Genomic DNA, 13389 nt, shown 5'->3' with positions numbered 1-13389 from the left:
ATGATGAAAACTTTTCAAGATAGGTGATGCCAAATACAAATACATGGCACACCTAATGGGTTTCACCGCTCAACTTGCAAAAACTTTCTCCACTTCACAGATGTACATTTCAAGATACACAAATTTTCATCCGCACAAAACGTGAAGTTTCGCCACTGATTTTCACACTGACACACCCACACACTCCCCTAGCACAGCCTCACACAAAGCTAATAATTTACAATCGGGCTGAAATTCTGATTTATTATCTGCACATGTGAGTAACGCTTCACTATGCAATTATTCTTAACCAAGTGCTCCATGTAAAATGATGCAAGCAAAAGTATCGCAAAGGATATGCATTGGTTGCCAATGAAGTCAAAATGTTGGCTAACATTTAGAAGCAGTATCCTGAAAAACACTAGGCTGCTCAAATGTCCAATGTGGCCCTTGCTTGAGGAAAATTTACATATTTAAATAACCTGCCTTTGACTGCAACGAAATACAGAAAGCACCGTTACTCCTCCCCTGGCAGCATACCTTACCTAGTATGTCTATAAAATGCGAAAGAGATAGCAGGCCTTTACTGCTAGCAGAAAGAGACGAGGTGAAAGCTCCCAAGTGAGCAAAAGACCCTTTCTGCTACCACAGTGTGTGAAACCAAACAACCAGGCACATGCTATACTCACATGTTCAATTCACTTGCAGTGTGAATGCAGTCCAAATGTCAAAACGTAAATTTTGAGCCACTACTAATTACCTTGTATATTAAACTTACTGTCTCTAAAGTTATGAAAATGCTTTGAAAAAAAGAGTAGGTTCGCAGTGTAAGTAAAATTATTTATAGATTTCTTTAACACAACTATATGTCACACTGATTATCACAAATATAAGCTTCTGCATTAGAAACTCTTACTGAGTACTACTAGTTTCTTATTTTTCCATATGCTGTGCATGTAGTCCAAGATCATAATCACTAACTACCTAAAAAATCACTGACAAATGATTTGGGTTAAAATGTTGAACAGGTGCCCAGCCCTGTCTGGAAGGTACAACCATGAAGCCAGACCTGCTCACACTCTTATGCCATAATTATAAACAGCACCGTACCCAATTGCAAGCAAGAAGCAATTCAGCTTGTGCGTACCTGCAGCTCTCTTTCCAGGCGAGTAATCTGAGTCTCCTTCTCGAGCAGCAGCAGGGCAGCCTTCTCTCGTTCTTCAACTGGCACAGCCTCCATCTGGACAGCGGCCAGGGACTCCCTGGTGGCATGAGCACGGCGTAGTACACCCAAAGGTCACGCACGCTACTAGCCCCATGCTTCTACTATGCAGTCACACTGCAGCAGGTTGCTGTAAATGCTTGAGGGCTCCCAACTTAATCGTATGGCTTCTGATAATCAGCAGCACAGCGAGGGTATGTGGACACGACCAAAGGATTCTCCAAGTTAAGCGGACAGATACATTTTGCAAATGTACACAGCCTTAAACCTGCAAGACTATGTAAGATGCAAGCACAACAAAGAGCTTCATTTATGTAGAAGCTGGCAGTTCTGCAGTGCAAGTTACAAGGACATGTTCTGCTGGGTTCAGAAACAAATATAGACAAATAACTCTAATAAAATATTACCTGAGGGCAGCACATTCAGCCTCCTTTAGTGACAGGTCAGCAGCACAATCTGCAGCAAGCTGCTCAAAATTTGTGATACCATTGCAGAGCCCTTGAATTTCAGCCTGCGAGAGATTTTAAACAGGATTCATAGAGGCAATGTGTATGCATACTCACAAGGGCAATGGTACACAAGCATTAGGAGACAGAAATGTCTCGCCTTTTAGGTGTGCTGCGATGGGATCGAGTATATTGTGACCGAGATTAGATGCAAATAAGCCAGCTATTTGTTCGTTGTGTGATGTCAGTACACTTAACCACAGATGATTAGGTTACCCCAAAGCTCTCCACTATGGCATCTCTCAAAGATCACATGCAGCTTCGAAACGTTGCAACTTCAGTTGCCACACGTTACCAAAAAAAGTACAAGCGACAGCCTACCCTCTGGTCCCTGATGATTGAGTCCATTCCTGCACACTGCGCAGACAGTCTTCGAACTTCTTCTTTCTCCTTGGCCAATTCATCACTCATGTCAGAGATCATACTCTGGAAGCGGCTCCAGTGACCAAGGAACAAGCCTGTTTGTAGACGGAAAGCACCAGCTCTTAGGCTGTTTGAAGGATACATTTAATTCACTTGCTAATGCAGAAAGCAAATGCAGTGAAGTAACTAATGCATGTATGCACTATAAACAAGAGGTGCGAACAGTGGAATTCTCGAATACGAATTGAATATGAAAACGTAAAAAAAATGTCTTAAAACATCAAATCAAATATTCAATCAGTGAAAAAAACACCAAAAACCATCGATCTGCAAAAAAGAAAAACGAAAGCTTTTAAAAATTCAGAATGCACATTTGTGAATAAAATTAACTAAAATCACAAAGAAGGGTATAACCTACAGAAATATCTCGTACGAATTTTATACACTATTCCACACACCAGTTTATTGTACACAACGGACCTGCATGAAACTGTGTAGAGCTGTCATACTGTTCCCAGGTCAAAATTCAGCCTTCAAGGATCCAGTAAGATGTTTGAATTAACAGAAAACTTGAATTACTGAATGGGTCTAAAAAGGCTGCCAAAAACTGCTTGAACCACAATAACTTTATCTGACATGAACACCTGCATGCATGAAGTGCGTGGATACCCATGCATTTCAGGTTCAGGGAGATCTATTTCGGTGATCGCTGAGAACGCAAGTCGAACCTTAAAGTGATCCCTCGCATTATTGAGTGGCCGACCTTACGTGGGCACTGGCCGGAACTGAAGCTCTAAATTACCTAATTAATGGTGGCAACGAGATTTTACTATATCCGAGGACTTGAGAATACTAGGCAGTACTCACATAGATATTTGAAAAATCACGGTCTATGCAATAATTTTCAAGTATTCGGGAAAATCCTGCAATCAGTTTTTCGAATAGGATAAAAAAAAAAATTGGATTCTTATTCGAAATTTCAAATATTACCACACCCCTTAATATAAACTTAAACCATACACAACCACTACCATGGTGCGAAAAATCTTCCCAAACAAAATGTATGCCTCATGTACACCATCCTCATTTAGACTACGCAATGACACAAACTGTCTAAGGATGCCGTACATATCCTGTGTTTGCAATATGTGCAGAGAAAAACAAACGGGAATGTGGGACTTACGGATCCGAGTTCGCTGCTGCAATGCTTCTGTCACAGCGCTAGAATAGAAAAAAAAAAGGATGTCAGCAAGCAATGCAACCACAGACCTATGTGGCCATCCTCACTCATACAATTGAGCTGGAAAACCATACTGTAATGAGAACTCACCTCTGCAAAGCGTCCTCAAAAGGACAGTGAGCTTCCATAGTCTCTCGTATCACTTGGCTCAAGGAGTCCTTGACACTACTCAGGTCACCTTGTATTTCACGCATCATGCTGTTGGCAACATTTGTCTGAATCCCAAGGTCATTTTCAAGACGTTCTTTTGCTTCCTACATAAACAGAAGAGGAAGCCCCACAACAACAGCTATGAAGCAACACAAGAATCAATTTTAATGCAAAAATGCGTGCATGGAAGCAACAGAGCTAGGCTGCTATTTTACTGTGCAGGCAGAGAAACGCACGCAACAAATACGCCACCGGAAAATAGCATTATCTGACCTGAAGCTCATCGTAGCCCCTCTGCTTTTCTGCAAGGGCCCTGTTTTCTGCCATTAGGGCATCTGAAAGAAACATTGCAAAACAGGTGCCATTACTCACCTACACAAAATGATCCAATGCGTTAAGTGGATTACAACCTTACTTACACATTCACAGTTCATACACTAACTCTTACGAGTTACAAAAAGGACCCAAAACATTGCACAGTTTATCTTTGTGTTGTTAACTTGTCAGAAAGCGTGATAAACCATTAAGTTGTCCAAATTTTGACAATTTCTGGTCATAAGAAACATTTAAGGGTAATTTAAACATGTACGAACAACCAAACACACCAGCAGCCGTCAGCCACTAAGATCGTTTTTTCACAATTCACAGATCCAGTAGGGCAAAGCATTGAAGGGCATGTGAAAGTCCTTTGATGGTAAAGTATTTGAGATAAGGCTACAAGTGCTTGCCCTGTCTACCTTTATGTGAAGCATGTGTTGCACTAAAAAGACATCAGTTTAAAATCCTGTACAGACCAGCCTCTAAATAAACACAGCTAGCAATCACAGTTGCCTTCCCAATGTTACATTTTACTATTTTACTATTTTATAGATACTGCATGCTTTAAAAAGCACCTTCGTTTCAAGTGCACTGCTCTTAGCTCAGTTATATAGTGAGTCGATAAACATACATAATGCAAATAAAGCATCATTTGCACAAAGACAGAAAATTAAGTTAGACGCTACATAACCAAAAATTCAGGATATTCTTGGAAAGTACCTCTCTCTCCAGTCAGAGCTTCATTGTTGCTTCTCACCACCCTTTCACTGCAAATAAATAGTCTGTTAGCTGCCAACTTTTTTTTTTTATGAAAGAGAACCATTTTTTGAGAACACATTTTTAACATACACAGAAACAGCCACCCACACATAATTGGTGCACATGGATTGGCAATCAGAGAATAAAGGCCCGATGAAACAGAAGACATGAAATAAACATCATTAATTAACCACTGATATAAAGAGGCAATTCAGAAATTTTAATGGGAAAACTTCAAGCTCCTAGAGGGGGCAAAATTCATGACAAGCAAGGAAATAAACGTCTCAGGTGTTGCTCGATCCTTCAAATAGCAGAACAAGAGATCCAACATGTCTCCACCAGTTTAGTGGAGCTGGGCCTACTGCCTTTACATCGCATGAACCATCACCTCACTTGTACGTTGCAGGTGCTCAAATTTAAAAAATTGCAGGTTTCTATATCACTCCTAATTTGATAATGTAAGGATCATCTTCCCTTCAACTGGTTGGTTAACCTGGAATAAACACACCACAAATGAAAGAAGCGGCATCAGGGAACCAGCTGCTAGGACAGACCAACAGAAACTTTGGATAAGCAATCAATCTTCGCTGCACTGCACACTACACTCTCATGCTGAAAAAATTTGCTAGAGGCTGATGCAATGCATGTCCTCAAAAAGTAATGAACTCAAACTTGTTCCCAGGAAAGGAGTATGCCCATCTATATCAAGTGTATCAATGCTGTCAAAAGTGGAGTGTACTAAACTCCTGCATATTAGCACCACATTAATTCATCTTCCCTAACGACCACCATATACAGAAAAGCTAGAAAAACTGAAGGTCACTGGAACCCACCTTCATCCTGCAGTCAGTTCAACCCTAGTGATGGTGAAACAACACCAGGATGACAACCCTGTGCCTGCACTGGCCCCTTCGTTGCTCTTACCTCTCACGCAAGGAGCGGCATTCCTGTGTGAGCTGCTGCAGAGCACTGGCCAAGGCCTCAAAAATTCCTGGGACCGACCCGTCATCCAATCTGGAGGGGTCGCACACCTTGCTGGCTAGTTTTTGCAGCTGCGCAATGAATTGTTCATTCTGCTCCTGGAAAAGGGTGAGACAAAACCAAACAAGAGCATTCTTTTCATTTCATTTCATTTATTAATACTGTCAGCCACCATAAGGGGCTGTAACAGGAGTGGAAAATACAAAACGAAAAAATGAGCAATATAGAACACGATGAAAATCAATAGTCAATCAAAAATTGTCTCTGAATGCACACACAAACAAAACAAAAATGAATTACACAGAAATCGGAACAACAGCCATCCTACACAACAGCAATAGAACCTCATCACCCTGTGGTAGTGCCATAGATGAAATTTTCTAAATGGCGTACAAATTCAGATAATGATGATGATCGAACAGCAGAATCTGGAAGAGAGTTCCAGTCCTTACAAGTTCGCGGAAAATAACTAAACTTGAAGCAATTATTTTTTATAGCCGGCAATGGAATGAACCTACTATAACGATGCCTTGATGTCTCATTAGTTTTGATCTTAAAGTAGTCTGATTTATTAATTTTTAGATAATTATTGATAATGAGGTAAACAGTTTTTAGTCTTTCATACCTGGTTCTGCTTTCTAACATTGGTAGTTGGGCTTGTTGGCAGAGGTCTGTAGAAGAATGGTTACGGCGGTATTTATTATATATAAACCTTGCAGCGAGCCGCTGAATCCTATCTAGCTTGTGAATGTTAGTTGCTGTGTGAGGATCCCATACTACTTTGGCATATTCGATAATTGGTCTAACTAGGGTTTTGTAAGCCAGGCACTTTACATCCGGGGTAGCACTGTGCATTGTGCGCCGCAGGTACCATATTGTTTTAAAAGCTTTGGAGATGACATTTTCAATGTGGGTATTCCATCGTAGGTCTGATGTAAAAGTTAAGCCTAGGTATTTATACTGATCAACTCTTTCGAGCATGTAACCATTTATTTGATAATTGAAATTAAGAACATTCTTTTTCCTAGTTACTGACATGAACACAGACTTTTTTAAGTTTAACTCCATCTGCCAGTCGTTGACTATTCCAACCAATTGACTATTCTTTGACTAGAAGAAGAACTGTAAAGGCATCTCAGCAAGCGACAATTCTTGATTTTCAGAGCCACTGGCCGGCCGCAAAAATTTACAGGACATGGCAGTGTTGGAAAATGTTTAATATTGCTGCCTTCAAAACAGCTGATATCCTGGAATGCCTGCCTATAAGTGAGGATGTGAATGTTTCCTATATTAGTTTTGACTGCGAAGCTCTGACTGCACAGACAAGCAATGGGGTTCATGTGGCATATATGTGAGAGCATCAGTTTCATACAGAGTGTTGCTCGATTTGTTCGAGCCTATGTAAAAAGATTAGAGATATTAATGCTCATCTTGAAACATTCAATATGCTGTGGCAATTTACTTTTAGGGCGCCTCTTTTCAATCAGTACAAAGCTGAGTCACTTTACTACCATGGCCGTTCAATAGAAACGCTCTAGCAGCAGCCTGTCGCATTGCACCACAAACCTAGGTGCGTGCGTGAAGAGTTCACAGTTTTTGGCATCTATGTCTGCAGAGGCGGCAGTACTCCAAGGCAAAGTGCACTTCACATGAACATCCGGGCACCACTGAAGAAGTACGTGTTTTTATTGTGTTGTGTTGTGTGGGGTTTAGTGGCTCATAAGCAACTTAGGCTATCGTGCACCAACCACAAGGCTAAGAGTGTTGCATTTACGTAACTAAAACTTACATTCTGTTTAGAGCATTTGCTTCTATTATAAACCTAAAAACACAGGACAAATCAATGACAGCATTTTCACTTAAAAAGCAACGTTGGATGAAGAGGAATGTGTTTTTTGTAAAACCTCGTAAATTTTTTCCTTAGTTGTTCAAGTTGTCTGCATGAGAGTAAAATGTAGATGACTGTCAGCCCTTGTCCGCATGAATCGCGACTGCTCTGCCTGGCTCTGCTAGTTTTGCACATCTGCCTGATCGACGTCACTGCCCTTAACGCATGTGACATCATTTGACTCAAGTGCTGCGGTGGCACACAGCACACGTGGGAAATGGTGCTTACCTTGGCTCTAGTGCTGTGCCGATAATGAAAAAGCAACACCACCATGCTTCCATCTTGTCACTCTACCTTTAACGTGACAGCTCTAATGGGTCCCATCAGCAACTCCACTCAGAGATCCTGGCTCGAACACATGCATCTTGCAACTTGCCTAGTGGTCATGATCCCTTAATTTTTGCCTCCTCTCTCCTGTGCAACGCTCCCAAGTACACATTCGCTATCGATGTGTGTGAAAGGCAACTTCAAATAAATATGAGCTCACCCCCCTTCCCCTAATCAAGCCACACGAACGTGCCTGCGAGATCTACGAGAAGCGTGTGACTTAGGACCCGAGGGTCCCAGAATGTTCAATTCCCATCTCACCCTCCCATCTCAAAGGAGTTGCATGAGAACACTATCACAATATAACACTCTTCAAGAGCGCCCGGGAAGGAAAGGAAGCAGTATTAAGCCCAGTGATAAACGACTGATACGCCCTCCACAGACGATGACTACACAAGCATAGAAAACTGAACCTGCTGATTCTGACAGCACCCTCCCCTGTATTTTCAAACTATCCACATTGCATGTAACGAGAAAGAAAGCAAAGAAGAAAGCAGAGGCCAAGAATTGACTGTTCTGCTGATGGCATGGCTCGAAAATCTCCAGCGGAATGCGAAGGATATTGAGAGAGCCGAAATATATCTGACGGACACCAGGGATGTACAAAAATGGAAGTAGTTGATCAATGCAAAGTATATATTTGTTAGTAGAACCCTGCTACATTAAACAAAGATATAGCAAAGTGAAACTGCAGTCCCAGTTTGTCATCAATAGGCAAATGTATATTTTTTCGTTGTTTAAAGTAAAGACATTCTTTATAAAACCCGGATTTATTAACCACGGCAACATACTTCCCTGATAGTGACATCTTGGCATGCGCTCAACTTACAATCACAAGGCAAATTATTACTTTTTGGTGTGAAAAACAAACAATATGCCACAAAGATGCTTCTTGAGATGGCCTAACCATCAGGCTAGAGAGCTTCGAACAGAAGCCAGCTTTGCGAGGGCCTTGAAGCCGTGAGCTGACTACGAACATAGAAAGGAGGCTGCGTGGTCCGCTCAGAAAGCATGAGAGTAAAAGTGCAGTGAGAAAAAAAGAAATAGCCAAATGCTCGCAGCATTGGAAAGTGTGAAACACGAGGCAGTGGTGAAAAGAAGTGGAGGCTCGGCTTGTGCTGTTTTGCAGCACATATCGGGCATAGTTCTAACTATCGTCTCTTAAATGAGAGAAACAATGGAAGATGACACCATGTTCACGTAAAGCTTTTTGACATGAAATCAAGCTCGCATTGTATTCGCAGCCCCATTGTACTGATGCTAAAGCCATACTGCCACAAGATGCAAACACAAAATTCGATATATGAAAAAAAAAAAGATTCACAAAGAGACAAAAAAAAAGGATAGAAAGCATTTCAGAGTGTTTCTTTTATAAACCAACAAGACATGTTTAGTAAGTAACCATTTAAACACAAGAAAGCGTGTTGAAGGCCATGTCACCACCAAACACTAGATATAGCAGACCCTGATATATAGTAATAATTTTTGTTGATCTAAAAAACTTCGCTATACAGTCATAAGCACCAAATAATGCAGCATGTTGATTCTAACATCTCGTCCCCATTTAATAGAATGTCCACAGCTGATTTGTGAAAGAAAATCTGCAGCCAAGGACTTATGCAAAGTATTTCGAAGCAAGATAGATGTGGCCACTGCTGACTAAATGGGCTAGCAACGTCACGCTTGCCCGAAATTCTCAAACGTGGTCAGAAGACCATAATATGGGAAATCTTAAAGCAGGTAGTGGTTTTCACAAGTAATCTTCGCACTCAAACTCTGCTGCACGGCGGAGCTTGAGCTAAGGTTTTAACCTTTATGCACCCCCCTTCCCCCCCTTATGACTTTGAAACAAGAAAAACTAGGCTAAGCCTGGCTGTCTTGGGTTATTTTTTTTTGCAACAGTTACAGTAGAGGAGTATTTCTAATTGGTGCCCACTGGAAGAACCTTTCCAGCAAATGTATACGAACAGGATGAACTCCCTGCCTCAACCTCAAGATCCTTTTCAGTGAAAACATCGGTAACAAATGGGCAACCATATTTGGTGAAGCACGTTTACAAGTGACACGCACTGCAGTACGATTCTTTTCACTGTAAACTCAAGTGCATATGCCTGTCTGAAAAGCGCAGCTACTATAATGTGCAACTACCAATCTCAAACCTGCGTGTGGCATCAACATTCATATCTTGTGACAAGCAGGTTTTAAAATCTGAAATTATCAAACGCCGACCGTGCCAATCTTTCAATGAAAGCACAGCTCTCCGCCTGTCGCTGTCGCGGAGCAGTTGCGCCACAGCAGCGACGATGGAAACTGTTTCAACACTATTGTTTTGGCCGATGCGACAGGGAACCCATAGTGCATTTCTATTTAACGGCCACGTTGCTACCACCTGCCAGAGGCATGTTCATGATCATTTTTCCAGGCTGTAAAGCTTCAAACAGAAGGTGCAAAGAACCTGGGTGTATTTGATTCACATCTCACCCTTCCACACGAAAAGAGCTGCCCAACTGCTTCCAACTAAAGCATGCCATCTGGTCTCGTGATGTCACACAATCAGCTGACCATCAGTGCCCGGCCACGCCGCCAGCCAGCTAGCATATGCCAGAAGCATGCTTGTGACTTGTCAAATATGCAAGGCAGGCAAAAAGGGGTGAAAAGGTACCAGTGTGTCACCTGCTAGCTACCACCTGCCAGATGAATGAGAGATTTTTTCAGGCTGCAAGGCTTTGGTCGACGCCTACATGAAGCAATGCCACTGGGACAGATTGACAAGTTTTTTTTTTCATAGAGGTGCTTTCACTCTTGCATCAAAAATATATACCTATATACGGTAATGTGTGGTATGACATACTATGGGAGTTTGACATCCTAAAGCTATAGCTGCCACCCAAAAAGAACCATATGGGGTTCTTTGATATAAGCACTACACGTCACATGGTACATGTGCATTTTTGTATTTTACCTTCACCAAAATGCAGCCTTTGCTGGCGGAATTGAATCAAGCATTCTCAGGCTAATTAGTAGACTACTAAGAAGAATGGATCATAGCAACTACTGATATCCCTACAGTACTGGAGCTCAGCACTGTCTTGAATTTCAGCTATGCTACAGAACAAATAAGCGCATAGCTACAGTGGCACAAATACAGTTAAGCTACCATAAAGACAGCTGCTATCTACTGTAAAGTGGCACAATCACAGCCTATAAACTTCCTAAATTGTACAAGATATTTAAATGAGATCAATTGCAAGGTGCACCCTTGCAAGAAGCAGTGCCTGTTCAGCAACATGGCTGCCATGTGCAGAGCCAGCCACACCTTCGATCCTATTGCCTTCCACCTTCAGGAGTGATAAGAGTCCGAATAATCCAATTGGCCGGCTCAGTGTCTTACAGGCCTGCTGTTTAAGCACTTGCTTTGCAATTGAAGCCTTTAGTCTCTGCCTAGAGAGTCATCACGTGTACTTCACTTTTTACACAAATTTCTGACATTTTCTATTAAGTTATGCTAACCAATGTGCCTACCTTAACTCTGCATTCCCTTTGGTGTGCATTTAACACATGCTCAAGGCAGTAATAAGACAAACCTTTTCAGCCGCGAGCTGGCACGCAAAATTTTTGTTGTGCTCGAGCACATTTGAGTGCTCCTCGACCAAGCATTGCATCTTCTGGTGGCACTGAGCTGCATGGATAAGAGTATGAATGGCAGTCAAGATGACAAATGACAGCATGAGACTGCAGTAGGTGCATGCAGTATTCAGGCAAAGGTATATACTAACGACTGCACCTTGAGCTACTATTTACCCACACCCCAGTTACTTGGCAGTTATGAACGCTATCAGAACCCAGAGGTCAGCAAGGGAAGAAAACTCAAAACAGTCATGGGAGAAATATATTCTGAAATTCCCGTCTCCCCCTCTGGCACTAAAGAATATGGAGCCACGAGCTCTTGTACTACACAGTCAAAGGGTGACGGAACGCATGTCCCAAAGAGCAGTGACACCAATTTCAGGTAGAAGCAATGATATGTTTATCAACAAAATCATTGAATATTAATCCCAACGGAGAGGTGGCAATATCAAAAAGTGCATATTTAAATAGGCAAGTTAATGCCCACAGCTGTCAAAGGTACTCAGCACAAAATCAACAAAAGGGGCTGTCAAAGCTAGCAGGCACCAGAAAGACTATTCTTAAGTGAAACATCACCATTGTCAGTAGTGAGAGCCTCAATCTGGAGCTGCATATCATTGATGTAGTTCTCCAATTTCTGGTTTGAAGCCTGTGCATCCTCATAAAGGTGAGCCTGCATGTGTGAAGTGATCATTTCATTTAGCATGCACCCCCAGTGTACACAGACTATAAAACTGCACAAAAAGATGACTCACAGCTGTGATGCTATGAAAGGATGACTTATACAAAACAATTACAGGAGTATGAATAGCCCTTTTTCCCGAACCAAACTGAATACATATGGTGTTCCTTCGCTAAAAAATGTAACATAAATAGTGCAGCTTCCTTAGGGAGTTTAATACAAATTGAATAGTGATAGCAAAGGATTGAATATGAATAGAATATTTGCACTAACATTCACTGCTTTTGTGAATAATTGTACAAAACAAGCAAAGATTGAGACGCATGAAGCCCATCTCAGCTGCGGGAGGTGGTTAGTTCGAAGCTTGCCACCGGACACCCACGGGTAAAAATGCTAAATGCCATCAGACAAAGTCCACTTCGTGTGGCAGAAGCCCATGTTGGCTCTTGGCTTGCAAACTGAGGCTTTCCCCTTAAACCCTTGTTCAGTGCTCTTCTAAAACAATTTCCTTGTAACTTGAAACAAGCCAGGGAATCAGTTATCTTCACGCCTACACATACTTCTTTAACACAGAAAACCAAAAATAATGAATTTAGTTTAGTGTACAATAGCTCTAGAGCTAAAATGGGACTGCAATGCTTAGGCAGAATCAAATTTAAATGGCGTGTGGTATTCAGTTAATTAGTACTTCAAACACAGATGACTGAAACACTTTCCCTTCTCTCTCCAAACCATATCCTTGCACGGTTCCCTATATTAAAGATCATGTTATGAGGAAACAAGCTCTAGCCAAAAACCTGTCTGCCTTCTTATTTCTTTCCATATCTAAATGAGGATAAATATGGCAAGTGAAAGCATCAACTACATAACTACCTGTCTGTCCACTTCCACTCTGCAGTTCTCAAGCTCAGCAGTCAAACAGCTGTTTTCCTTTCTCCACGTCCTCCCTGGAAAAAGTGGAAAAAGGTCACAAAAAAGGAAGCGTGGGCACTATGTACAGACTGCCACTGGATACCAGCACTGGCACAGGCCAAGGTGCATCTGTTCCTGCCTTCATGCAATACTGTTGATCAAATGATGAAACTTAAAATTTATTGCCTCTTCCCCATTCTTCCCAAAGCAAGCAAAGAGCTTGTAACAAGAGGAAACTCACTTAGAGATACCATGGTAGCCTGCACATCTTTCAGTTTTTTCTTGGTCTCGCCAAGACAGTTTGAAAGTCGCTGAAATAAGGCAGTAAATAATAGTCAGTTCTTGAACTGCAATGCAGAGGCTAAGAGAATGTTCTGCCACCATGTCTTTTATGACACATGAGCACAACGTGGGAGGCTATTAGACAGCATTCAT

The 13389-nt window shown here is 41.7% G+C and overlaps 1 protein-coding gene across 8 annotated transcripts in view; it reads right to left on the bottom strand.

Moving 5' to 3' along the window:
* LOC146197217 (uncharacterized) overlaps positions 1–13389 on the bottom strand; it is a 129869-nt gene that overhangs the window by 43305 nt on the left and 73175 nt on the right. For all 8 annotated transcript variants that reach the window (XM_084599009.1, XM_084599013.1, XM_084599011.1 and 5 more), the window contains 12 exons: positions 13196–13265; positions 12916–12989; positions 11937–12033; positions 11318–11412; positions 5462–5616; positions 4499–4545; positions 3734–3795; positions 3401–3564; positions 3254–3291; positions 2029–2165; positions 1609–1712; positions 1127–1241 (listed from right to left, as the gene is read on the bottom strand). In XM_084599009.1, the coding sequence (XP_084455135.1) occupies positions 1127–1241; positions 1609–1712; positions 2029–2165; positions 3254–3291; positions 3401–3564; positions 3734–3795; positions 4499–4545; positions 5462–5616; positions 11318–11412; positions 11937–12033; positions 12916–12989; positions 13196–13265 (1158 nt within the window). The remainder of the gene's footprint in view (positions 1–1126; positions 1242–1608; positions 1713–2028; positions 2166–3253; positions 3292–3400; positions 3565–3733; positions 3796–4498; positions 4546–5461; positions 5617–11317; positions 11413–11936; positions 12034–12915; positions 12990–13195; positions 13266–13389) is intronic.

Source organism: Amblyomma maculatum, chromosome 3 (assembly GCF_055883805.1).
Source record: "Amblyomma maculatum isolate TAMU_Amacu chromosome 3, ASM5588380v1, whole genome shotgun sequence".
Lineage (NCBI taxonomy): Eukaryota > Metazoa > Arthropoda > Arachnida > Ixodida > Ixodidae > Amblyomma > Amblyomma maculatum.
This window is presented reverse-complemented; position numbering and strand designations above follow the sequence as displayed.